The sequence below is a fragment of the Osmerus eperlanus genome, chromosome 9 (genome assembly GCF_963692335.1).
Source record: "Osmerus eperlanus chromosome 9, fOsmEpe2.1, whole genome shotgun sequence".
Lineage (NCBI taxonomy): Eukaryota > Metazoa > Chordata > Actinopteri > Osmeriformes > Osmeridae > Osmerus > Osmerus eperlanus.
In genome coordinates this window covers 12,468,806-12,495,189 of record NC_085026.1, presented here as the reverse complement: position 1 = coordinate 12,495,189, position 26,384 = coordinate 12,468,806, and the positions used below count along the sequence as shown (strand labels likewise).

The 26,384-nt window shown below is 42.5% G+C and overlaps 2 protein-coding genes across 4 annotated transcripts in view; one reads left to right on the top strand and one right to left on the bottom strand.

Moving 5' to 3' along the window:
• Positions 1 to 2,193: 2,193 nt before the first annotated feature.
• Positions 2,194 to 18,773, top strand: impg1b (interphotoreceptor matrix proteoglycan 1b). 2 transcript variants are annotated; one of them, XM_062469029.1, is made up of 17 exons: positions 2,194 to 2,476; positions 5,148 to 5,369; positions 5,947 to 6,113; positions 6,271 to 6,311; positions 6,932 to 6,972; positions 7,057 to 7,103; positions 7,224 to 7,373; positions 8,153 to 8,211; positions 8,374 to 8,561; positions 8,720 to 9,208; positions 9,361 to 10,052; positions 10,396 to 10,485; positions 14,733 to 14,952; positions 15,476 to 15,686; positions 15,944 to 16,129; positions 17,184 to 17,267; positions 17,881 to 18,773. In XM_062469029.1, the coding sequence occupies exons 1-16, from the start codon at positions 2,410 to 2,412 to the stop codon at positions 17,221 to 17,223; spliced, it is 2,910 nt and encodes a 969-aa protein (XP_062325013.1). In that variant the 5' UTR covers positions 2,194 to 2,409; the 3' UTR covers positions 17,224 to 17,267; positions 17,881 to 18,773. The 2 variants fall into 2 exon arrangements, with proteins under 2 accessions (XP_062325013.1, XP_062325012.1); XM_062469028.1 differs by lacking the exons at positions 17,184 to 17,267; positions 17,881 to 18,773 and adding an exon at positions 16,259 to 17,148.
• myo6b (myosin VIb) overlaps positions 18,678 to 26,384 on the bottom strand; it is a 37,718-nt gene continuing 30,011 nt past the window's right edge. Inside the window, exons 29-33 of one of the 2 annotated variants that reach the window (XM_062469025.1) lie at positions 26,212 to 26,256; positions 23,761 to 23,864; positions 22,470 to 22,601; positions 20,905 to 21,123; positions 18,678 to 20,548 (exon numbers count right to left, since the gene is read on the bottom strand). In XM_062469025.1, the coding sequence (XP_062325009.1) occupies positions 20,349 to 20,548; positions 20,905 to 21,123; positions 22,470 to 22,601; positions 23,761 to 23,864; positions 26,212 to 26,256 (700 nt within the window). In that variant the 3' untranslated portion in view covers positions 18,678 to 20,348. The remainder of the gene's footprint in view (positions 20,549 to 20,904; positions 21,124 to 22,469; positions 22,602 to 23,760; positions 23,865 to 26,211; positions 26,257 to 26,384) is intronic. The other variant, XM_062469026.1, reaches the window with a different exon arrangement.

The following is a 26,384-nucleotide window of genomic DNA, read 5'->3' as shown; positions in this document are numbered from 1 at the left end:
TGGATGTATGCAGGCAGTCAAATCGCTTTGCATGAAGCAAGATGTATAGTGTGGTTACTCATGACTTTATGACTTTGAAAAATCTCTAATGCACCTGTGGGCTATATAAACCAGCTGTCACATCTAGCATGTGTGCATCATTGTTTAATAGGCAATGAACACCTACTAAAGGTCTAGGACACACACTTTATGCATGTATGTGTTGAACCCAGTGAGAATGAAAAGTTTGACCCTTTCCTAATCCTAACTCTGAACCTATAACTCAATCCTCTTGACCTCAAACTGACAGGTGACCCTTGACCCTGATCCCAAGAAAAGGAGGGGACAGAGTAAGGTAAAAAAAAGAAGATAGACAAGTAGGTTAACCTCGATCATAATGGTGAGCGCACTTTTAAGCAAGCGCCACCAAATTTGTAACGGCCCCCGTTATACAAAACATTTCTCCCTTCCCCTCGGAAGGGGACTGCTGGTTGGCTGAGAGGTACACTCAGGTGAAGAGTGAAAGCTTGTCTGGATAAATATTCCAGGTAGAAACCTTTCCAGGTCAAAAGCAACCATTTTAGAGTTCCATCTGGAACCTTTTTAACAGGTTCCCTGCAGTGACCAATCTAGATAGCACTCGAAGATGTTTCTTTTGTTTTTTTGTTGCATTTAGGCATTTAAAGCTGGATGAGGATAATGATGAAAGCCAAAGTCTATTTTGGAGAAATTTTATTCGGAGCATAAAATACATAGAATGTGTCTTTATGATTATAGATTGAAAATAAATAATACAAAATTAATTTGAATACATTTCTGAATTTAATCAAAAGTTTTTACAAACTCTGTATTTAAATGCATAGCAATTTCATAGCCTCGTTGTCGAGTCAATTTCAGTCTTACAATATTTAGTTGTATGTTATGTGAATGACAAAAACAGCAGCAAATTATTTAGGATTATTTCGTTAAATAGATTTGGGGTAATTGCTTTCTGGGGGCATTTTAACAACTCATGTTCCCCAGGATAAATCTCAATGTTTAGAGCATTTCCATTACTTCATTTAAAAGTATGAATCAAAACACAGACTTTAGCCTTTGGCACCTACTTCTACTAATGTTGGAGAGGGAAATTATCATGAACCACGGAAGGCGCTGCTGGGTCAAAGGTTAGAGATTCCGCTGACTGGAAACCCTTGAAGGATTTGGTCCTGAGGACAGAGGCTTACTTCAGTAAAATGTTAACAAGAGACCAGAGCTGGTAATCCTCTTCTCAGGCTAGTGAGGCAGGAAGGAGCGATCTCAGCAGTGGGGCAGATAGCACTAGAGGGGGGCCTGGCAAGGAGACAGCACTTCATCCGTTTTATCCATCATAACACACTCACAAAGGAGGCAGTCGAGCAACACAGGAGCAAAGCAATTCTCTGACAACTGTAGGAATCTCCCCCCCCCCCATTTCCAACCACCCCCCTATGCCGACACATGAAGCGCAGGGTTGTGGTGGTAGTGGTAGAGGGGGGTGGGCAGTGCAACTCTGAGGACACACAGGTTTCACATCACCGTATTTTTGAATAAACTACTTAACAAAAGTGAAACTGGTCAAAGTATTTCAGAGTTCAATAAAACACCCCACCAATAATGAGTCTAGCTGCTGTGTGGGTCTTGAGGCTACCCTACCCAGCGGCGGAGACTCCCCAACCTCGCTCCGCTACTCTCTCAGAGCAGGGATAAAGCGCATTGCTCCAACAGCTTGGCAGCCCGTGATCTTGGCACTGGGGGAGGTGTGGCAGGATCTGGTGCAAGCCTGGACCAGGATGAGGGTGCACTGGGAGGGCTGGGGTTAGAGGCTCACTCCGGGAGGAAGAGAGAGAGAGAGGGAGGGATCCACTGAGTACCGGGGTTTCAGAGGATCGTTGGGGGATTTCGGGAGACTCAAGGCAGGCCAGTGGCTGTCAGTGGGGCCGCCGGATCGAAGCCCCTGCCAACAGATGTGAGTCCAGAAGGCTGCTAACAGGATGAGGCCGGGCCACCACGTGGCTGGGGAGGGATTACCATGATCGAGCCCAAGGTAAACAGATTATTCCCGAAACAGAACCTGCTTTTTTAACCTCGTCACTGTTGTCACTCTGACCGTGGAGGGAGACCGACCTATCCACACACCACCCCACCTCTCTCATCCATCCATCCAGGTCTGCAGGAATCCTCCAATAAGAGACTGAGTCGCTCTACCAGGAGTCCTGACCTGTAGCAGACACAGACCCTGCGGAGGAGCACACTCCCCCTTTTTGGCTCTCTGTGGCTGGAAGCTGGGAACTGTGGCACTTCTCTATCCTTCTTCTCTTGGACTGGAGCTCATTGGTGGTGGATCCTGGACTTCATGACGTTTTTTTCTCTCTCTGTCTCTGCACAAATGAAGCCTTGAACAGCTCCATCATGCTACTGAGAGCGGGGCTGTTCCTCACCCTGTTTCTGTTTACACTTCAAGCCAATCGAATCAGAGGTAAGCCCAGTCCCTACTCCGGGGGACCTGGAATACTATTTGCTGTCTGCCTGTGTTGTTTGCTTGCTTCCTGTCCTTGCATTAAGATGTGCTTTGCTGTGTCAGTATGGAGAGAGACACTGCTACATGCTTGAGTAGATGTAAGTTCAGTTAGACAAGAAGAAACACTCAGAACACACTATGCTGATTCTGACAATTCTGAGTTGTTCACTGAGCCCAACTTTTTGATCGTCATTGTCATCATTATGATGTCTCACAAAGTAGAGTAGGAACTGAACATTTGTGAAAAATGTTGGGACTTGTTTGGTGCATAAAGGCAACATACATTCACTTCGACAGCTGTATTGACAGCAGATGCTCCTGTCCAGAGAGTAGACGTTAATCACACCTGTTGGTGTTGGATGGAGTGTAATTGTCTTCTACTTACCGGGACACTTCAATAAGCACATTTCAATGTGACACTGTGTTAGTGTGGATCACAGTCATGTATTTTCTTATGTGATTTGAGCTAGACAATACCTAGATACAGTTTTGGATTGATTTATTTTGTTCTTTGATTTGGTCCACAGCTCTGCAGCACAGCTCTGTAGAATATTGGGCTGTGTTCAGTTCTGGTTGTGATGGCTGCTGAGTTGTGAGTTCATTACCACAGTGGAAAACAAAAGAGCATTCTGTAATCGGTAGCGCAGGACGCTAATCTTTTCTGGCTTGTAACTCTGCTGTGAGGCCCTTGCTGTTGTGCTCTGTACTAGAGACCAGTTACCCTTGCTTCAGGCCCCCATGTCTGGCCATGTGCAACCCAGCATTGGGGCCGAGGCCGGGGCTGAGGCCAAGGCTGAGGCTGGGGCCATGGAATTACTGAGACCAATTTCTCAATCTGTCTCCTTTGGTTTTTAATATGTTTTATAACTGGGAAGTATAATAGCATTGCAGTTCCTAAATACTCAGTTAATTATCAATACACATAACCCACTGTTCTGGAAATCTGCTCTGATATGGTTAAGGGTTCAAAGGAGTGTTTGAATGGTGGCTGGGGGGGAGGGGAGAGTGATTTTGATGCTGTGAGATGGAAACTGAATGTACATGCATGGCAGCATAAACATTGCATCATCCACTCTGGTCCCATTCCTTCACTTTCATTCTTAGTAATGAGCTAAATGGGCCATTCCGGAAACACTATTGATCTTTATTACAGTAATTACCTCATTAAGAAGAAAACACAACTAAATGTTTTATTGTGAGCTTGTTCCTATCAAGTTATTCACTGCTTCTTTCTTGACCAGGCTGTGTGATCCATGAGTGTGAAATGTACAGTAAAGTATGTCTTGTTACAGTTTACGGATGTATGAGATACAGTACCAGTCAGTCCTAAAGCAAACAGAAAAAGCCACCAGTGGGACACTATTCAGATCATGACTCGAGGCACCTTGACTCCTGTTAGTCTCATTTGTTGTCCAAGAAGGATATGCTTTCCTCTGGTCATTGGATTGATAGAGGTCACTGTTGTGCAGTACATGAGCAGTCAGTGTCAGCACAGTCACCTCAGAGAGGCTGACCACTGGGCCAGTTTAGGAAGATCTGTCCACCCACCATAGATCTTCAGGGGTCTAGATGGCACAAATGGTCAATCGCATGGTTATCGTTAAAACACCAAACTGAACACTTTCACTTTGAGAGACTTCCACTCTAAAGCGTCAACATTTACATCCCTAACACTCATTCCTTGTCTTTCCACTTCCTGAACCTGGGTTAAGGGATATAGGTTACTGGTCTTTTTTTCTAGCTTGGTGACACTCCAGCTTAAAATGTCTCTGAAGTTAGCCATCTGGTTTCATACTGAATGAGTGACAGCATTCACAGGCTTAAATGACTTGCTTAACCTCATGACACTATCTTACAGCGAAGGCTGAGACTTTGAAATTGTGAATTTGTCAACTAAACAGTAAAAGTGAAGTCAGCTACATCGGAATGAGTGTCAGTGGGGGCTGGATCGACTTTACATTAACACAATCAATTCAATTAGCTACTTAAGTATTTTAGTCAGAAATATTTCTAGATAATTATCTGTCAACTGATCAGGAGGTTACTTGTCTTAATTTCACAAAAAAAATACTCTCTCACTTCTGAGAAGACGTGGCCAGCCTGAACTGCTGGTCTGAAGATCCTCTGTGCAGTGCCTATCCCCAAAAAAGTCTTTAAATATCCTTAATGTCAGAGATTAATCTTCTCAAGGCCACACCTCTATCTATTTTTAACCTCTGACAATGAAGGCCAGTTGCTCCTCTAGAACACTGGGACTTGACTTCTGCCATTAAGTTACAGCCTTGACAGTTTTAGTACCTGGAATTTTAAACACTCTTTGTGTCAGATCAGGCTAGCACCAGAGATATGGCTGAGGCAGAGAAAGGTACCTCAGAGGAAAAATGCATACTGGCTATGGTCGATTTTGCTGACTGATCACTGTGAAGAAGTCATTGTTCATGAAGTTAAAGATTCATTTTTGGATCTCACTTTTGCAATGTTTTGCTGTGCTGCTATATACTTGGTCTGGGATTCTTTAGTAAAATTAACCTGTTGCTTAATAGATTGTTAAGCACACCATGCATGAAAAAACAAACAAAAAAGTTGTTCATAAGATCAGAGACAAAATGATTTTGCTTTCCTGTTGTAGACCTAGAAGGCCCAGATTTCTCAGACATCAGGGATGTCAAGTACAGGCACTTCTTGGAGGCATCCAGACAAATTAAGCAGACTACCAATGTCAAGACGATAGACGACCTGGCCAGGCATCGGACGAAAAGGTCAACCTTCTTCACCACTGGGGTCAAAGTCTGTCCTCAGGAGAGTATGAAAGAGGTCATCACCAGCCATCGAGCTTACTACAAACTCAGAAGTAAGTGTTGTTAGATTATCTTGCAATGCAGTGACTGACTCACCAGTCACTTAGCAGTATTTCTACTATTGTTTGTTAAAGAACATGACTGAAGAATGACATATAGTATTGAAATAAAAACAAAGAATATGGTTTGGAGGTGGTTGAAGGTTGAGATCACTCTTGACACCTTACCAGTGTTTTCCTCTGATAAGAGCTTACTGTATTCATTGTCCAAATGAGCTGAGACAGAATAAGCCCTTTCAAAAACATTGTGTCAGCACTGAGTAAAGATATCGTTGTCTCCAGATTTAAGTAGTTACACTAATAAGTATAATAATTGCTTGCTTTGAAGTTTCCAGTGACTGTTTTCAGAAACAGAATTGTATCTTAATCCTCTCATAAAAAACATCAATTTCTGAAAATTCTAATTTGATGTACTTAACACAGAGACATACTGCAGTGATGATGGAAGGTACTACTGTGGTGAATCTAAGAAAAGCACATGGGATAAATGAATGACCAATATTCAGAAGTTGGGCTTCCAGAGGGTTGTTTTAGGTTTTTAAGGAGCTTGGTGGTCTGTCTGTGTGTTTAGTTTGTCAGGAGGCGGTGTGGGAGGCGTTCCGTGTCTTTCTGGACAGGCTTCCCAGCTCGGAGGAGTACAAACACTGGGTCCACGCCTGCCAACATGGCTCCCTCTGTCTGGATGACCTGGCACGCAACTTCAGCAGCACCCAGGAACACCAGGACATGGTGGCCAGAGTGGGTCTCTAAGCAATAGCTCATAGCACATAGCTTTACTTCTGACCCTTAGACTTAAGACTTAATTTGTGGTTCCGGAATGCGTCTTGTAAAAGGTGTTACGACACAATAACAAGGGTTGTAATAACCATGCATATGTGTGGTGTGTTTATTTTAGAGAGTGCAGGCAGCTGCACAGGAGCAAGCTGAACGTGAAAGGTAGGTACAGAGAATTATAATTCCTCTTTATAATGTGTTGAAAAAAGTTTGATAAAAGCCAGATACGTGTGATAATTAGATGTGAGCAGATAAGGGAAATGAGGGTTTCACACCCCGCTGGTATTTTTGTGTCAACTACAAAGAGTCAGAAGGACTGCCAACAGTCGCTTCCTCCGGAGGCTAATACTGTACACAAGCCAATCCCAAACATCTGTTGAGAAGCACTCAGAGAAACTAAGAGCTCTGAGAAGTGTAAGATGAGGATGTGATGACAGGACACTGTGTGGAGAGACATGCTCATCTACTGCAGATAGTCTCTCAACATCCGACGCCTCCAAGACCAGGCCAGGTGTTATATGGAACACACAACTCATACCCCGCTCGTCTCAACACAGATGCATCCACTACTGTACTTTTGATGGCCTTATTTCATGTATTGTTCTCATGACTGTGTATTGAGTGGATTACTGTCCAGAATACTTGGATTTCACCTTTTTACCGTATCTCTGGTGTTGTGCTAAGATTCTTGTTCAGGGCCAGGAAATTATGGAAGTATAGTCAATGTATCGTGACTACATTGTTGAAACACATCAATCAGAATAATACATTTTGCTTTCCAGTGATGGAACAGCTGAGCCAGGAAGGCCTGAAGGAGAGAAATGTAAGTGCCCCCTTTTATCAAAATTCCTATGAAAATGAAATGAGTAAATTACATAAAAATTCTTACTATGCATCTTTCTTTCAGGCTCAAGGACATCTTCCCTGCTGAAGATTCCAATTGAATTTGCAGAGGTAGGTTGAAATTGACACAGTCTCTGCTGGCTGTACTAGGACCAGCATTATCCATTCCAAAGGAGCAGTGTTGCCTCACACAGCCATTGACAACTGCATGGCTACTGTTGGGTTCACCAGTCATCGGACAGTCCCAACGTGGGATCTGAAGAGCTTCTGGAGCAGGTGGTGGAATTCAGCATCACCATTGTGGACCCTGGTTACAGTGAGCTACTAAGTGACCCGGAAACCCCCCAGTACCATGACATCACACAAGAACTGCAGGATAAGGTAAGGTCTGCCGTAGGGGAAATTATGTTGAATGTCAAAGCAAAGTGGAAATCTATAGATCGTGTAACCTGATTAGCACGATGGTCCTGTGGCTTTACAGATCTGACTCTTAAAGGCTACTGTATGTTTGTGTGAAAGGTTATTATAATCCTGAGGTTTTACCTAAAGAAATGCTTGCCGTGGTACAATTTTGTAACTGTAGTTCCATTGTGTGGGTGAGCCAATGGTTCTCTGAATTAACATAGTATTCCATGCTAATGCCAATATTGCATTTAGAGAAACGTGAGGAGTGAATAGCGCTAATTAGTCCAGATCTAAAGAATGAGGAATTTATTTGACAGGCCCAAAGAATATCTACCACAATGACGTCCTTCTCTTGGTCTTGCATACCTGACATCCCCAATCAGCTTGATGTTCAAAGAATCTTCTGATAAGGGTCCAAGCAAGAGGAAATCCAAGTATTGGACAACATCTAAAGACTGAATAGACACTGCATGTGGAGAGCATGTACAGTAAACCTAATACATGATTTTTGTAAAAAAGCCTGCTGTGTGTAGAACAAATTTAAAATATCAAAGAGCACAGGGCATGTAAATTATTCTGCTGTAAGATATTCTTGTGAATATTCTTATTCTTTTAGTGTTTCTGTTCGGTGGATATCTCTCACATTCCTGTGATGTTGTTTTGTTTGAGAGTGAACATCGCATCAGGAGCCGTTCTGGAAGAATGGCGATAGATGCATTACCTGAAGGTAACTTACACTCTCTTCTTCTCCACAGATGCTTCATGTTTTTGACAAACTGCCAGGATTTAAAGAGATCCGAGTACTAGGATTTCGGTGGGTGATGTGAACAGAGTGCTGTGCTACTTTCGATGCTAAATGGGTCCTTCTATTGAACATGCCCTATTATATATGCCCTCTTTGCAACTCATTACACAGATGTAAGATGCTGGAAGGAGATACACATTGTTGTAATATGACCTTCACCCTGTTGTTCAGATCCGAAGATGTGACTATCCGCTATGCCGTGGTGTTTGATGGGGACTCAGACAATGGCGATGACGCCATGGGTTCTCTTGAACCAGGCACAGGGACAGATGGATCTCTACTGAAGGACATGGTTGCCAAGGCTTTGAGTGAAGAGACATCACTGTTTGTGGACATCCATTCACTAAATTTTGAGCTAGGTATGAGTAACTGAATAAGTAACAGACCCCTGTGCCCTGTCACTGACACTAGAAGCAGCACTATTTGAGTATGAATGACAGTTAATACTGAAGGGGATAGATGGTCCTAAATAATCAACATCATCTCATTTTTCAACCCCTTTTCTCTTCGTTTTTAGATTACACCATTTCTCCAGTGGAAGTCTTAGGTGTGACACCCTTAGAGACCCTTGTCTCAGAAGGTTTTGGATTGCCAGCGGAGACCGAGCCTTCCCTGGAGGAGGGTGTGGGGCCAGCTGGGGGTTTCTTCCCCACGGTGGCAGCGATGGAGGACAACTCTCTGGAGGCTTTCACGGTCACACCACATACCTACACCTACTTGCCTTTCTTTCCCGAGGAGCCCATGGAGGAGGTTACTGGCTCACCTGCTGTGGAGGCCCTCCCAGTTCCCCCCATACAGGAGCTCACTGTGGAGAGAGTCCTGGAGGAGGAGCCTTCATCCATGGAGGCATCTGAGGAGGTGGCTTCTCCATTGGAAGTCATTGTGGTCATGCCACCTGTCACCACGCTGGCAGCCCTTACAGAGCAGCCCTCCACTGAACCAATCACAGTGTCTGTGGAGGAGGAGACTGCATCCCCTGTGACACCTGAGGCTGAGGTGGACGAAGGTAAGAGTATGAGGACACGTAAGCGGCCATCTTGCTTGGAGAGAGTTGATGTATTTGTGTATTTTGTGACTGAGATGGGGTAGTAAACCCTGGTTCTATACATGTAAAACAGTTGAGGTGAATATAATCTGAAATTCTACTTATTTTTTAAGGACCACTAAAAGGCCCTGAGGTGGCTTCAGAGGACAACATGGAGGAGCTACAAGATGATGAAGATCACAAAGATCAAGTTGTTCCTCCAACGGCATCTATAGAAGAAGAACCTGAAGAGGTTGATTTACCAGAAATCCCTGCACCAGTGGAGGAAGACCCAACCCAACCCGAATGGGTCCTGCCCCTGGTTACAGAGCTCCTGTCAGCTGGCCCAATCCCACCCCCTGAAGATGACCTCACCCAGGCCGCGGAAGAGAAAGAACCAATGGATTCCATGGAGGTGACAGATGATGCCCTCTTCATTCCTGAAGCCCCTGAACCTGGATCAGCCCCCCATGGAGATGGAGATGAGGCCTGGGAGAGAGCGGTGACCCCCGCCACCGTGGAGGTGCCCAGGGATGAGTCGGACCTGCAGGAGGATGTGGAGCCGAGTGAGCAGGATGGCACGGAGGCCACGAATACACTGGAGGAAGACAGCGGGAGTGGGTTCCAAGAGGACGAAGAGCCTTCTGAGTCCACCGCCCCTCCTGCCTTCAGACACATGAGCACCCCCCTGATGACCAGTGTGGAAAAGAGCAAAGAGTTAGTGGTGTTCTTTAGCTTGAGGGTCACTAACATGATGTTTTCTGATGACCTGTTCAACAAGAGCTCCCCTGAATACAGATCATTGGAGAATACGTTTCTCGAGCTGGTAGGTAAACATGCTTTTGTGCTTGATGTCATCTTGATGCATGCCTTTCTCTCATGCTTGTATTCTTAGCTCCAAGGTGGGGTGTCAAGACCACTTGATAAGCTAATGTTGTACAAGAAGCGATTTTGGTCTGAAATGAATAGTTGTTACTTTTTTGGCTCTTCACTGTACACAGTTGAGGATGCACTGTGAGCCTTATCCTCACTTAGCTGTGTTCTTGCTGCAGATGTCTTATTCTCCTTAAACATAAGATATTTTTACAATCCTGCATCATATTGGTAACTTTTGTTGCTTTTATTTTCACATGGTCTGATAAAGATTTAAATATTTTTGTTTTACTTAGACACAATTCTCTGAGCCCAGAGACTCGCCAAATCTTGGAGCTTCCAGTAAGTCTAGGACTAAGACTCAGAGGACGTTAGCTTCGATACCGGTATTATTTCCATATTGGAACTATATCTGTCGTGCCTCAGAGAGAGCACAAACCTTTTCTTGTCTAACAGTTCTTGCTGTAGGTGCTAACATCTTGGAAATTGACCTAGAAGTTAGTCTTCTTCTCACAATTCAACATTTTCTTCATTCAATAATTGCCAACTAGCATTAACCAACGGTTCAAATCTCTATAACCAACTTTGTCTAACAAATGCCAACCGTTCTGTACCTGCAGTTTCTGAAATGCACTTTTTGTTTAGTCAGTTGGTTGTCCAGAGATGAACCATTCATTTGAACTGATTTCATCTTCCTTGTATGTTTTGTCTATGAGTGTTGCGTGTTTTTCCTTAAATGTTGTGCACACTGGTCAAGATTTGGTTTCTCAAGGACTCAGTTTGGTTAGTTTGATAGTCACAGTATGTCTTGAAATGTTTATTGAATTTTTAGGCCTGTCAAGTCCCTATAGATATTGGTCAAACTTGGTGACTAACTCGTACAACTTGATGTGTTGGGTGTAAGCTGGGACGTTAAACCCATGAATCATTTTTCATTCATGTTAACTTGATCGGAAATAAGATATCAACTTAATTCTCATCAACAGGTTTTCTGAGACCACAGAGCAAGTCAAATAGTTGCTGCATTGGTTAGAGTTTGGGGACATTTTATTATTGAGTTATGGATGATAGATGTATTGCCAGGTGTTTTATATTCACAGAAACATGTGTATCATAAAATATGTAATCAATTCTGACATTTGTGCATATGGCTTGCTTTAGCTTACTTTAGTGCATTTTTATGAAAGTTGCATTGCAGTAAAGTTAAGCTATGCTGATTGATTCAATTACTCAAAAACCTCATTAGAACATTTTTTAATAAGTTGGGTTCCTGTGTTTGTGAATTATAATCACTGATGATAGTTCAATAACTGAGACTGAGAAACTGAATGTACAAATGAATAGTTCTGATGCTGTGATGAAATAAAAAAGAGGCTTACGACAGCCCTGATACTACTGAAGTCGGAAACATGCAGTCTTTAGTTGTGTTGATGGATGTGAGCTTTGCTAAACACCCTTTCGTTTGAACATGGCTCAGCGCATGTGCATAGTCCAGGGTGGTCTGCATCATGGGATCCAGTGTTGCTGTGGTCTCTGTACGGTGTGGCTCTGGGCTTTGAGACTGGCTAAGAGGCTTTAGGTAATTCTGGTTAGTGCAGGCACCGGACAAGTTCTAAAAGAGCATAATTAGTGGTCTCAATCAGCTTAGTCCAATATCAGTCAATTGAATGTGTTTTGCGTGCGCACAAACATGCGTGTATGAGGCCTCAGGCACGTCTTTGCAGGATGAGTTTAGGCTTACTGCTTAAAGAGTCATGCAGCTGGTTACAATACTTGACGGAGGACTTACAGGAAATGTATTTATCCAACAGGTTGTAATTAATAGATATAGCAGGTCCACACCTGCTCTGGTCCATCATGTGCCATACATTATTATTTAAATCCAAACAAAAATCTTTGATGCTATTCATAGAAAAAATATTTTTTACCAAACACTGTTGTCAAGGTTACAAGGATTTTGACTTGTTGCAATGCCTGCCCCTATTAAGAAACAGCAATGAAAAATCATTCCTTATATCCTGTCATATTGATTAGTTCCAAATCAAATAGTTGACAGTGGAAATTGTATAGTATTTAGGGTTCCTAAGAAATGACTTATGCACTGTGTTATGTAACATTCTCAGCCTTAAACTGAGAAGACATAACCAAATGGGATTGCCTGCTCTTTGGAATAAGCAGATAGGCTTGCAATAACAGTGAAGATTGTGGGAAAAGTCTTCTGGTTACCACAACAAAATGATTCAATATTCCAACAAGAGAATTGTTTAATTACAATAAATTTAATGGAATAAAAAACTTCAGTTGATAACTGTCACTTTCTAAGCAATTTAGATATATTCAACATTTTAATCACTTTCCATAGATGACACGTTAGGAATACCATTGTTCAAACTGTGGAATTTCAAGTTATGCATTAATGAATGAAAAATATTCCAATGTCTTCACTTACAAACTAGATGAACTCTGCTGCATTTAATATACAGTATGTTTCAGACTAAATAATTTGAAGAAATAAGAAAAATTAAGAACTGAAATAAGAACAGAAAAATCTTATGTGTCTTAATAATTTGATGACAAAATATCTGATTCAATCATTTGATTCAATCTTAAAATCCATACTCCATCTCCAATCTTTAGTGGTTGCCCAAACCAGAGGTCTATAACGTTCCTTATTAACCCGTGTGTCTAGTTTCAATGTTCAACACTAATGTGGTCAGAAGTTGGCACTGGTAAGTATTCACAGTACATGTTCTGTACAACCAGTGTTAGAGTTGTCTTTTAAATGGGCTTTACATAGATCTTCAGGACAAACAACACAAATTACAGTCTACAATTTACTTTAGTTAATGCATGTAGCCCATTTAAATGTACAATATATGTAATTAAAAACGTGTAATTTAAACTTTATTAAAAAAAAACTCTGGACATTCACCTCCGTTTGTGATTCTAGGTTAGGCTAGAAATGTGCATGTACAGTGAGTCTCCTGATTTTGTTTTGGCATACTCCCCCTTTACTCCTGTACCTACTGGTGTGTGTAGCAACCAAGTAACTTTGGAAATGGAGACTAAAAGACAACATACAGTATTGTTGAATAAACATATGTTTGAATAAACATATTCAATAACTGAGAATGTGATAGGGTGATTCCACCAGGACTAACAAACAATAACCAGTAGATACAAGTGTAATCTTGGGACAAGTATGAGTTTGTCATAAACTGCAACATTATAATTTAGGTTTCTTCATCCAACTGAATGCACTCAGTAGAAATATATTTCTGTTGTCTGATGTGAGCAAGATTGCTTTCAATTCCCTTGCATACTACAGTTGAGAACAATGAGGAATATACCAAAGTAAAATATGCTGACATTCTGACCCAGTCTGTGCATAGCTGTTTGTTAGGAGATGGTGGCTAACATGTTGGACATGACAAATGTTTAACAAACACTGAATGTCAAAGCCATTCATTTGCCCTTTATTGTGGCCATACTACAGTATAGAGCATGGATCTCTCTCCCTCTCTCTTTCTCTCTCGCTTTCTCTGTTAGCGTGTGTGACTGAAGGTGTATCGAAGCCATAGCGAGCTGGCTCTGTGGAGTAACCAGATCAGAGGAGAGCCCCTTAATGCCTCTTATCTTTGGGTATACAGGCCTGAAATGGCTGAACTAAGGCAGCATAATCTCCCCTCTCACAGTAGCGCCTTCCTGCTGCCTCGTATATTGCTCTGTAAACCCAGGTGCAGAATGAGAGCAGTTATTACTGAAAACCCATTGATGTATGAATATGGTTTTCACAAGGTCCATTACGTCTAAAAGCTTTTCAAATTTGATGGTGTAAGCACTGGCAGAGAAAGGATGTCATGATGCTTGCTGTGGCACTGCTTAAAAGGTTGGTCTACCTAACATTCATGCTCCTTTGGGAATCTACCTATCCTGATCTGCCTGTTAAATTATCCAGACTTGAGATACAATCTAATTAAGATTTGAGTTGAGCAGAAAGTTGCAGGGAATTGAACTTGACCTGGCTGATCTGTAGTTTTTTGCTCTGGCCTTGTTGTTTTCAGATTGTAAATACTCCTTCTAGGGATTGTGATCCAGTACATGTGAGATGAGGCTTTCTCACAATCTTGGTCCTAGGAGGAAACAGTTAAACAAATAATTAATCAAATCTCAGGGTGAAATCTGATAGATTACTTTTGAATTAACATTTAATTTATTATTTTATTTAATTATTTTTATTCAGCCTTTATTCAACCAGGCAAGTCATTTAGAGCAAATTCTTATTTACAATGACAGCCTTGTATTCATCATCCTCTTATGGTCAAGATGAAGTCACATACTCCATCAAAATGTTGGAGGGTTTCAAGACATTAATTTAAACCATATTGGTGAACACTTGTCTGTCTTGAAGGTCACTAAGGCATTTACCATTCTCAGTTAACATTTTTACTAGTCCTGTCATAATAAAGAACAACACATTTAGCAGATAATAACACAAGCTCAATCATTTCTCCATGAAATACAAGTATATCATAAGGAGAGCATTATCAGATAAAAGGATGAAAGGATAGTACTGAATCCATTTATTGGTGAAATTTACATACTAATTTGATCTTTCTCCCCTTGTTTACAGCTTCTTCCATACCTGCAGTCAAACTTAACAGGATTTAAGCAATTGGAAATCCTCAACTTCAGGAATGGGAGTGTTGTGGTGAATAGCAAGATGAAACTAGACAAAGCAGTTCCATACAATGTTACACAAGCCGTGCACTGTGTGCTTGAAGACTTCTGCAATGCTGCATCTAAACGCCTGGACATTGAGATTGACAGCCGCTCCCTGGATATAGAACCTGGTAAGAAACAAATTCTAAAATGGCTCTTCTACTGTTGCAATAACAGTTTACCTAGTATTAGAGATGTAAGAAGTGCATTACTATTGTATACAGTGCACTGCATATCACTGTCTGCATGTAAAAGCTTTGTAATTACCATAAAAGGCTTTAATATAGCAAAAGTGTCACACAGAGCAATTGTTATTGACCAGCATGCCAACTTAAACTATTCAGGAAGTGGGTATAGTGCCTACCACGGCAGCATACTGACAATGCCCTCAGCTGTTCACTGGTGTTGAGCCAATATCATTGAGATCTGGACTCGGACTGTACATCTCCTGATAAGCACATCTCTTTCCACGACCTCATTAACCTACTTTATTGAACGCAGGCATCTTCATCAACATCAATCAAAATGTTCTCTAGCTGCTTGTCGGTGTGTGAGGAAAATGCCTGAGGACAGAACAGAGACAGGTGAATGTCTTTGGAATGCAATGCACGCTAAAGAGTCTCCTATCCTCTTTCTCACACTCTCTCCACCCAGCTGACCAAGGAGATCCCTGTAAGTTCTTAGCGTGTAACGAATTCTCACGGTGTGTGGTAAACAGCTGGACAATGGAGGCGGAGTGTCTGTGTGACCCAGGCTACAGTACCGTGGACGGCCTACCCTGCCAGAGCATCTGTGAGATGGAGCCTGGATACTGCTTCAATGAAGGTCTATGTGAGATCATTCAGGGCCATGGAGCCACCTGCAGGTACACAACAAACTGACCTTCAGAACAACCACACACAACAGAGATACAAAGATACAGTCCTGTAGCTCAGGGCTGTACGTTTACGGAAAACGTGGTTCAATTCCTGCCCTGCTATGTTATCAGTATATTCGGAAACCGAACATAAACTTCATTTTAAGATATGTATACAGTATACTAAAATTGTGCTTTGTATGGAATTAAAAAGCCACTGACGGATGGGAGTGGGAGTCTAACCTGTTTCCTCTTGACTGTTTCAGATGCCCTGTGGGTAAATACTGGCACTATCACGGCGAGCGTTGCAACGAGCTTGTGTCCATGCCGCTAGACCCTTCCCTCATCGTAGGCTGCCTTGTGGGAAGCCTCACCCTCGTTTCTGCCATCATAGGCATCTTGATATTCATTAACAAGAAATGCATACAGACCCGAAAGACCGTGACTTTGGTGTAAGCATACGTTTTTTTTGGACCCCTTCTTTTATGTTTTCCGCACTGTCAAGCTTTGGTCCATTTGGCTTAACGAGGCGATGTTTTGAAATCCTGGTGTCTGCAACCACTTTCTCCTTTTCATCACAGGCACACTCTTGCTCCCTATGCATTTGAGAACACATTGAGAGTGAACCCTGTGTTTGAGAATGATGATGGTGTCTTGACTCAAGTATCCACCTTAGAGTGTGCATCCAGTTCCTCCCAGCCATCAGATCAAAGCAGTTTTCCCTCAATTGAAAATTTACATCTCAGTATTGAGGTAATTGGTGCATCAAAATTGGCTACTTCTAAATTACTAATCTAAAACCTCAAAGTGATCAACTAACTCACTAATTCTATACTTACAATAATTGTCTCAAAGGATAGCTTTGAATCATGGTTAGACATGCTCTGTTATACTAATAGGTACAGACTCAGTTTGAACTCATACACTGAACCCATGCCCGAGTATCCTTTTTTGATAAGGCACCCATGAGGTACCCATGAGTTGAGTGAGATAACCATGCATCCTTCACTGGGACTAAGTGTCTTATCTGCTTGTCAGGTGATTCCATAAACTGATTTTCCACTCCCATCAGCATAACCAAAATGTGACTTTCTTTGGGATGATCTAATCTGTTTGGGTTTGACATCCTTCACTCATCCCTGTCGGTTTAACTACTGTATAACCATTAATGTTTTAATGTTCTGTCAGACATTAAAATCCAACCTAGACTTGGTGCTACGCCAAGAGGATACTCAATGGACTCTCAAGTCATGCTTGAGAGATCCTTATGAGTTCACATCCAGTTCTGTAGCTACAGTAGAAACAAGCTCTCTAATTCTACTAATTCTCTCATTTTTACTCATCTTTTTTTGCAGCCAAATCCAATGCCTTAAACTTCACACTCAATTATGTTTTCCCCCTAATATTAAATTAGTGCCAGACACTTAATTAAAAATCCTCCAGCTAACCCTTATAAAACGGGAGTTTGTGAACGAGTGAATCTATGTTTCTCTGGTTCTTTTTCAGATGCCCAGACAGCTCTACACAACAAGACCAGACAAGTTAGTCTCAGAGATGGTAGACTTCCATCACTGTATACCACATAATGAGGTGAGGCTAAAGCCTGCTTCTTTGACTCTTTCTTTTGTCATTATGAATCAAGGAAATTATGCAAAAATAATTTTATGTTAAGGAACCAAAAAATGTGGTTATGTAAGGTGGATAACGGTGGATGAGTACATTCTTATCTTGTGTATACATGAAATATTTTCCAGCTTTATGACGCATGTAAAGGTGAGATAACGTTTCAGTTTAACTGATTATGATTACTTGAACAAATCAAACCTACACTGCCACAAATCTTAACCAAATCATAATGTGTGTAATAACCTGTTGGCTCCATTCAAACAGACCACAGTGTGACATCTAGATCTGACAATATTCAGTATATTTTAACCAACCATTATTAACTTAACAGTGATATAAGTCTCATATAAGCTTCCTCTATGCCTCCATTTAATAATTCAAACAAACAAAATGTCATTCTATATGAACCTAGTATGCTTTTCTATCAATAATTTACAGTATGTTTATGTCGACCTTCATTTTGAATCTCACCTTGAGTCTAATCATTTTATTGCTATGATTTCAAATGCATTTCTAAATGTGTGACAACTAATAACATCACTGACTATTCTCTTCCCTGTTTATGCTGTTGTTCCAGACGTGGCGACCACCAAATGAATACCGAACTCGCCGCTTGTTAAGAGCTTCAGACAATGAATGCTTTGAAGTAACAATCCTTTGATTGCACCTTCCTTGCCCGTCCACACAGTGTCTTAGAGAGGCTGGGCATTGTAGATCTTAAACTTAAATTGTTTTGGGGATATTTGTAATCACTTGAACTTCGTTTCATGGCAGTGGACTCATCTTAAACCGGAATTACCAATGATCATGCAAGTTACAACTCTCCACACGACTGGCTGTATTTTACAGGCAGTTGGCTAGGAATGGATATTATTGTATATTCTGGACTAGGAAATTGTAAAAATACCAGTTTACCGTGTGAAAATACCAATGTATGCTGGACTAAGATGTTTTAAAATACCCATATATTTATACTGTATATCTATGGTTAGGATCACGTACTGTACACCCTTGGCAAAGGTTATTGTTCTTCCTCACAATGAGGTATTTATTTACAAAATGATACACATCGTGGTATCTGGATCTTAGACGACTGAACATTATGCTGTTTTAATGTCAATGTTATTCTAACCTGTGTTCAGTGTCCCAAAAAGAGAATGAATGTAAAAAACACAAGCTGTATATTTTAATCATACTATTGTTTATAGCAAGATTCCAGTAATTGATTGTAACATCTAATGTATAGTTAAAAACAAACATTACTCTAGCAAAATTACAGCAATGAACAAGAAGTCAGTCCTAACGTATACAACAATTTACACCAATCACTTGTGTTTTGAGTGATTTTCCTAACCAAAACACACTTGGAGGATGTGGACGATTTTTTTTTACAGTTTTACATTTCATAGTAAAAATAAAGCATTTTTTTCCCCACGGAGAGCATGTAATTTTCTGTACTTTGTTTCGAAACTTTTTTCTCCAGCACTGAACTAGCTTTTCAATAGCTTCAAGTAGAAGCTGTCAATCATCCGCAGAGACAGCAAAATCAGATTAACAAATCTTTTATCCATTATTTCATTATCCACTCTACCATCTTGTTAACGTCTGTAATCATAAGCTTCTCTGAGCCATTTAGAACAGCCCTAACAAAGAACCTTAGCTCATTGCCAGAAGTCAGATCATTAACCCACACACCTGCCCATTATTCAATACCAAACTTTGACATACGGTATGGTAGCAAGCGTTTATTTCCTTCATGTAGTATGTTGCAGTACAGAAAACAGAATACAAGATTTGGTTGCACACGGTATGGTCAGTATTATTCTTGCTCTGTACATAAGAGTACAGACAATCAAACAATGCAACTCCTCAAATATTACATCCACATTGAGGTGACTGACATAAACTGATATTAATAATATTGAGGAGCAGGTTTGAAGGTGATAGAACAACAGTTTCTTGTATTCATGGTGCATGGCTTTAGTCTATTCTCTGAGAAAAGACATACAGTACATGTTACAAATGCCTACTGTATAAATGAGATTATTCAAATGTTATTAATTTAAAAGAACATTCTGACACTAGAAAAGATTACAAATATAGTATTTTAGATCAACAAACACTTCTCAATACATTTCGAATAGAAGATATTTGAGGAGAAGAAAAGGGATCATATGAATGGTATCCAGTTATCAATTGGAATAGCTATAAGGGCCCAACAATGCCATACCTACACATGCAAAATGAGGTCTAAGAGAAGGTACAGTACTAAAACAGATATCTCTTTTATCCATCAAGGAAAGATTTATTGCTATTGTAAAAGTCTGACGCAATGTATTGACATTTTAAAGAGGAGTGTTTCATCCCAGACCATGTTCATCACTGATGTAACATCCTTCAAGGTGTGATAAACAAAACCAATAAACATGTCTCTGTTTTGCCTCTATGGCAAAAATGTCCAGTTCAGATGCAAACAAGAATTATTATTTAACAACTTCTAAAGAACCAAAACAATTTGACATTGTTGTTATGACTGTTGCAACTATGTTCAATTAATTATTTAATAACTTGTGATGTTTTAATATGAATATGCGTTTGTTTAGTTCAGCATAGTAGTTAAGCGTAGTTAAGCGTAGTTAAGGCCTCAGTGTGGACATTTTATTCAAGCATAGTTCCATTTTGCATAAGGAGAGAATGCATAGCGGTGCACATTCCTGTATATTCACACACACATAAAAAACGAAAAATCACAAATCAACATAAAAAAAAAGTCAAATTACTCAAACAACTACATGTTAAATGTCCTAAATGAGAAAAAAAAACACTCAATGTTATGGAGCGTCTTCCCTTAGTGTGTTGACTTCATACTTACAACACCCACAGGACTAAGTGATCAATTTAACCTTGAGCACAATTTACAACTCCAATTTAGGAACCCTACACAAAAATAAATGCCAATTCTGCTTTCAACTGATAATTTGAGGTGACAGATTTCAGAAGGCTTTCCTCTTACAGTAGGCCCATGACGGGGCCTACTCCCCAGCTTCACTTGAGGAGGTTCTGCAGCATGGCCGTGGCGTAGGTGGGCCGGGCCTGCTTGCTCTCGATGGCATTCCTCAGGTACTGGATCCCATCGCAGCGTTCCCAGATCTCCTCAAATTGCCGTGGGAGGATCTCCGCTCCTCTCTTCCTGGTCAGGCCGGTCTCCTCCAGGCTCAGCTCACACATCTCCATGTCATCTTTCCCTGAGGAGAGAGGAGCAGGGGCTCAGACTTGGGTTCAACGTACTGTTGTGAGGACACATGCCGATCCATCAGGCAGGCGCGCGCACACACACACACACACACACAAAAACTTACAGATGTAAAAAACAACAAAAATAGCTAGCTGGTCAACCCTATTATATCGACTACACAAACATTTCTGAGCTCACATCTCTAATAGCACAAGCAAAACCCAGCTTGGAGTACAATACCACACACTCAAGGACAGGTGAAGAACAGAAGCGACCGCTATGACGAACCTCCTGACCCACGTAGCTCGTGATGAGCGCTTATTTCCACAGTAGAGAGAAGGTGAGGACGACGGCTCTGATGCTCACCTGCCACCAGCACAACGGGCTGCTTGTCAGGGTGGAGCTCCATCTGCCGGGCGATCCAGGGGCCGTCGAAGTGGGCGTACCACCAGCCCTTCTTCTTGTTCTGGGGGTCTTTGTACTGGTCGGCTGGCCGGATGAATGGGATGCGGAAGTAGCGCTGATGGCGGTTCATGGCTATTTCCTGTTGCTGGTCTGTCATGGGCGGTGCGGGGTTCTGTTCGGCTGTGTCAGGATTCATTCACATTTCATGTTACAACTCGGAGAGGTTAGGTTTACTTTGATGTTCATGTTATTTATCTTTTGTGCATGATATCATCATTTATTTTCCTGTTCAGATCTGCATGAGATCGACTGCTTTGCTGAATAGTCATTGTAGTTTGCAAAGTACTTTCAAAAATCAAACCAGTACTTCCAATAGTCTGGAAAACCATTTTTAGCAAATGAGTGTTTTCATGTCGTAATGTGTGTCTGGGATCACAAGAAGAAATCGGCAACAAATAACATTTCAACAACTTGAGACATCAAAGCAACTGCAAAAGAACCTAGCTAACACTATAAAGAAAGAACCAAAGTAAGCAGTTTCATGGGCTGGTAGAGGCTCACTTGCCAAGACCTACTTCCATTAGCAAAGCAACTGAACAAAAGACAAACTAAATGGGACCCACATGCTTATACAGCTTCCCTCTCACATCAAAAGAAGCAAAAAAAATAAAACTACTGGAAAGAGAAAATAGAAATCCTCCCCTGTCCTCACCATACACCTTTGTTGGTTCTCGGGATAAAAAAGTATGGAAAATGAAGGTCTACAAAGAGAAAAGGGCTAGCTTTCAAGTCAATAAATAAATCATATCCTGTTTTAAACTGTTCCCCTAACCTCCCTGGTCCTGTGTCTTAGTGAGAGGAATACGCCATGCTTGGTTAGGCAGCCAGCCACAGCTATGCAACTGCCAACACTATGCCTGACCAGGCGTGGTTGGCAGCAAACCCTGACACTAATTGGGACAAACACATTTGACGCAGGCAGGCGCAAGGCCTACATCAGCATCTTATTACATTTCAGGGAGTGGCGACTGGGTATTTATACACACAAGTCATTAACAAGGAGAGACAAACAGCCCAGGTTTTTACCTGTGACCCGTCTGTTTGTGAGGAAAAATCCTTGAGCATATGATCACTAGGGCGATCTGATTCTGATTTCTGCACTTCAAATAGGAGCCATTAATGCAAATATGTGGACGTGCCTTTGAGCGTGGTTGGCAGGTACAGAACCTGAGATGAAAAGGAGGCCTTTGAGAGAGAGGAGCTCAGGAAATGTTATGGATTAGATTCACAACTGTGCTGGGAAACAATGTCTGTGTACTGTATATACACTGTACTAGTCCAGTCCTAACCTACAGTTTAAAATACAACAACATAAATACAAAGATGGATAGATGAAAATCCATCTGATCCATCTGGTGTAACTGCCAACTGGTCAAGAAGTTGCAGGTTTAAATTCTCCCCTCCCGTATGTCGCTTTGTAAATAAAAAAGAGCCTGCCAAGAGGAACCCGTTCTTGTGGAACTCACCGTAATCAGTGATGGACTTGGGGGCCCTCTGCTCGGACTCTCCGTTCTGTTTCTTGTTCTTGGACTTCCAGGCGTGGTAGACCTTCAGTCTGCGGTGAAACTCCTCCCTGCATGCAGCCAGCAGCTCGATATCTACAGGCACAACAGGCTCCTCAGTACACGCATATCATACATGGTGGTGCCCTCCTACCTGCCGCCATTTGTTCGTCAGTATCAGAAATGACACAGTCTGCTCGTAAACAAATGAAGTGTGCAGTACTCAATTAACTGATCCTTGGTGTTAAAAAGGATAAAGCGAATGATAAATAATGCATACGCCATAGAGTAAATGGTACATTTGCTTTGCGATTGGAAAGATCACCTTAAAAGACTTCTGAGGCCTACTTCCACAAGAAGGACTGAAATTAGACTGAGCAGCCAGATGTCCACTTTACACACTAGTGCATAAACACACTCGCTGACAATGTCTATCACTGAGGCCATTCTACAGACTGCTCGCTGATTGACAGCTGATCCATTCAGTTGTTTACACGCCGCCCCCAGAATGAAAAGGTTTTTCAAAAGTCCCTCATGTTTGTGATGAAACAGCATGATAGGGAAACCACACCTCACCATCCTCAGCGATGGTTATAATTTCCGTTGTGGCACCAGGCGGTATTGAGATTTGGCGCAGCAGCTGTGAGTTCTAACTGTCTCTGTGCTCTGTGCTTCTCTGCTGTCATCCACACTTAGGTCCTTCCAGCTGCAGTCCCACCACCTACCCCCCACCCTGAGTCCCAGAACATCGGGTGGGGGTTAGGGAGGGGATACACATCTGACACTGCCAGGGAAAAGAGTTGGGTCGGAAACGGTGCTAACTTGCTTGTTCCGGAGAGGCCATGTTACAGAAAACTCAAGCAGATGTTGAATTATTCAAAGTGGAGCTGGGTGGAATGGAGAGCAAAGAGGGGAGGCATGAATCGACACAGAGGTGCTTGCTGCGTGGCTGCCATGGGCCTGGTTCAGAGGACCTGTTCTGGTGGCGTGGTGGTGGGAGGGTGAGTCGATGGGGCCTCGTGCTGAGCTGTGCCGCGTGAGAGCTGCTACCTTAAGCCTGATGATAGGCGTGCCCTGGGGGGGGGTGCTATGGATCAATGTGGTCCCGTGCTGAGCGGTGGCCTGAGTTCTGACAACAAGGCCGAGGGCCCTGGCGTTGACCCCTGCGGGGTGATGGCGGGTGGTGCTGAATCGAAGCAGCGCCACGCTGACTTTTGCTCCTCGGGTCAGGGAGGAATTGAGGCGGCACGCTTACCGCAGGAAGTGTTGATGACGTCACGCAGCTCGGCGTACTTCCACTTGCTGAGGTCGTACTTCTTGACGCCTGCGGCAGCCTTTGTAGCCTGCACCTGCGCCCCCCTACGGCCCAGCACGGAGCAGAGGATTGAGGGAAACGTGTCAGTTAGGAAACAGCAGCACCAGACAGGCCTTCTAGATAAACACACAGTGACAGAATCACGGGGGTATGGGGATATGTGAGGCAGGTTAGAGACGGGAAGACAGCAGAGAGAGAAGTCGTTATCAACTTTGACTAAACATTGATGAAACAGGCTACCACCAGGTAGGCCTGATGGGATTCCCCCTAAGAGAGCCTACTGCTTTTACACCGGGTATATTTGTCAGCAGCTACAGTGTGGTTTGGATAGAACTGTTCTAGAAAAGAGGAGGAGGTTGTCCTTCTAGTCCTTGGTAGTGGTACACTAAGACTATTCATACCAGAAAACCTTTCTTCATTCTCGTCATTATGCTGTTGTGTACAGTATGGCCAGAGCTGATGTCAGCACCATTTCCAAACCCCCTGTTGTGCCTCAGAGGCACCTAAGTTGCTCGGATTTGCCTCCCCTATTTACAGGAGGCAACACCAGGTCTGGGTTGCCCAGGTTCCAGGGACAGGGCCAAGCTCTGGGTGGCCAGGTAAAGAGATAAAGAGAGAGGGAGAAAGGGATGGGCATCTTCGTGTATCTGGGGATAATCCAATAGGTTCCCCCTGTGGGAGAGCTGCCAGAGTTTGTGACAGCAATTTTAAAGAGTAGTAGGTTTCTGTGTGCACGTGATAATGATCATGTGAAGGTTTCTGTGTGCACGTGATAATGATCATGTGAAGGTTTCTGTGTGCACGTGATAATGATCATGTGATTGTGATAATGATCATGTGATCGTGAGCATATGTGTACGGCATTGTATTTGTGTGTGGCCGCAACGTGTGTTAATGTATGTGTGTTTGTGTTATTATACTGCATGTGTGCGATACCTGTGGCAGCTTGAGAGACCTTGCTGATTGCTGGTCCCATCAGCCCCTCAGAGCTCCCTTAGGGTCAGCAGAGTAAATGGGATGGAGTCTGAGGAGCCACTTTAATGCTAATGGCGTGTGCCAACACTGGGATTAAAGGATAAAGGGCGTGAATGTCACCTGGCACCCGCTGCACTGAGATGAGAGGAGTGCTGACCTGGGCTACGGCCGCTTTTGACAGTCTACTAGGTAAGACGTTTTCCGTTTTCGCCGAATCATCAGTATTCAACTCCACGGCGTAGCAAACAATCACCTCCGATTGGATCTGTTTAAGCGTTCTTTTGATTGGCCGATTGGTCCAGTTGATTATTGATTTCTAGGTGAATCGTTCATTACCTGGTGCCTGTTCCCCTGTGCCCCAGCTAGACTAGCTGACATTTCCACTGTTCTCCTCCCTACACATGTCCTGCATCACAATCACCCGGAAACAACAAGCACCAAAAACTACACACTACAGTCGATATTTCAAATGTCAACAAGAACGGTGTGGGTCTATTAGCACTGGAGATCCTCTCTAACAGCAGTTGATTGGGCTTTCTTGCTGTGACATACCTCCACGGTACGCAACGCTTGCACACAACCACTGTATCAATCCAGATGAACCACCCCCGAGCCATGTCAATATCAAAACCCAGCTCGGGTGAGGTCTCTAATGTAGCCTCAGTTTGTGACAGTGGACTTTTACGGTTACACCATTAGCAACCTGTTTGACAGTCGTGTGACAGCTGTGAGCTCGAAGCTGCTTATCCGTATTCCTGGATGGGAAGTCAGTCAAGTCACTTCAGTAGGGAGCATCCTGGGTGAAGCTCCCAGCTCCAGGTGTCCATTAGAGTCTTCCAGGAGACCCAGATACCCAGTCATGGTAAACAGGTCTAAGTGGTACAGTACACTTCCTGACATCTGGAGTCTTATCAGAAGCGGTAGCTGCCTAATGATATCATGAGAGACGGGGGTTTATAAGAATCGAGCTAGTTCTATTGTACGTCCCTGTAGAGTGGGATTGTTAATGTAGGAGGGGAATTTTGCAGAGAAAGAGAGAGAGAGGGAGAGAGAGAGAAAGATGAATGAAGAAACAAAGGAGAGGAGAAAGAATGATTCACATTTTTCTTCCATTTTGATTTGGCACACAATCTTGGTGTGCAACCAATTATCAGACAGGCTAATCTTAACGCTTGTCTGCTTCATTCCGCAGGAACACACAGCACCGGATGATCGACTTATGACATTGTCAGTCAAGGAAATAATTAGTCTATTGTATATGGTATTTTTTGCATAGCTGGTGAAATCCAGGATCTAGGTTGGTGAGAGATTTGTGGTTGAGATTAAGACAGGCAGAAGGGTCTGTGTGTGATTACTGGGTGGTGTTAGGTCATTTTGGCTGGGAGTGGAAGGAGGCTAGGGCTAGTGTTGTCTTACATGGCTCTGATCGAGGTTGGAGAGAGACCTGAGAAATACCCATCACTGGGAGAAAACAACAGCAGTGAGATTACACACACACACGCATGGTTTGGAGTTACTGTGAAAGACAGTAAATGCCTTTGTTCAACTATTGCTCCAGAGAAGACATTTACACTTCTGTGTGCATACGT

Coding starts and splice junctions, on each gene's coding strand:
- impg1b (XM_062469028.1), top strand. CDS start 2,410: ATGCTACTGAGAGCGGGGCTGTTCCTCACCCTGTTTCTGTTTACACTT. Junction 10,486..14,732: donor GGACGTTAGCTTCGATACCG/GTATTATTTCCA, acceptor CCTTGTTTACAG/CTTCTTCCATACCTGCAGTC. Junction 14,953..15,475: donor CTCCCTGGATATAGAACCTG/GTAAGAAACAAA, acceptor CTCTCCACCCAG/CTGACCAAGGAGATCCCTGT.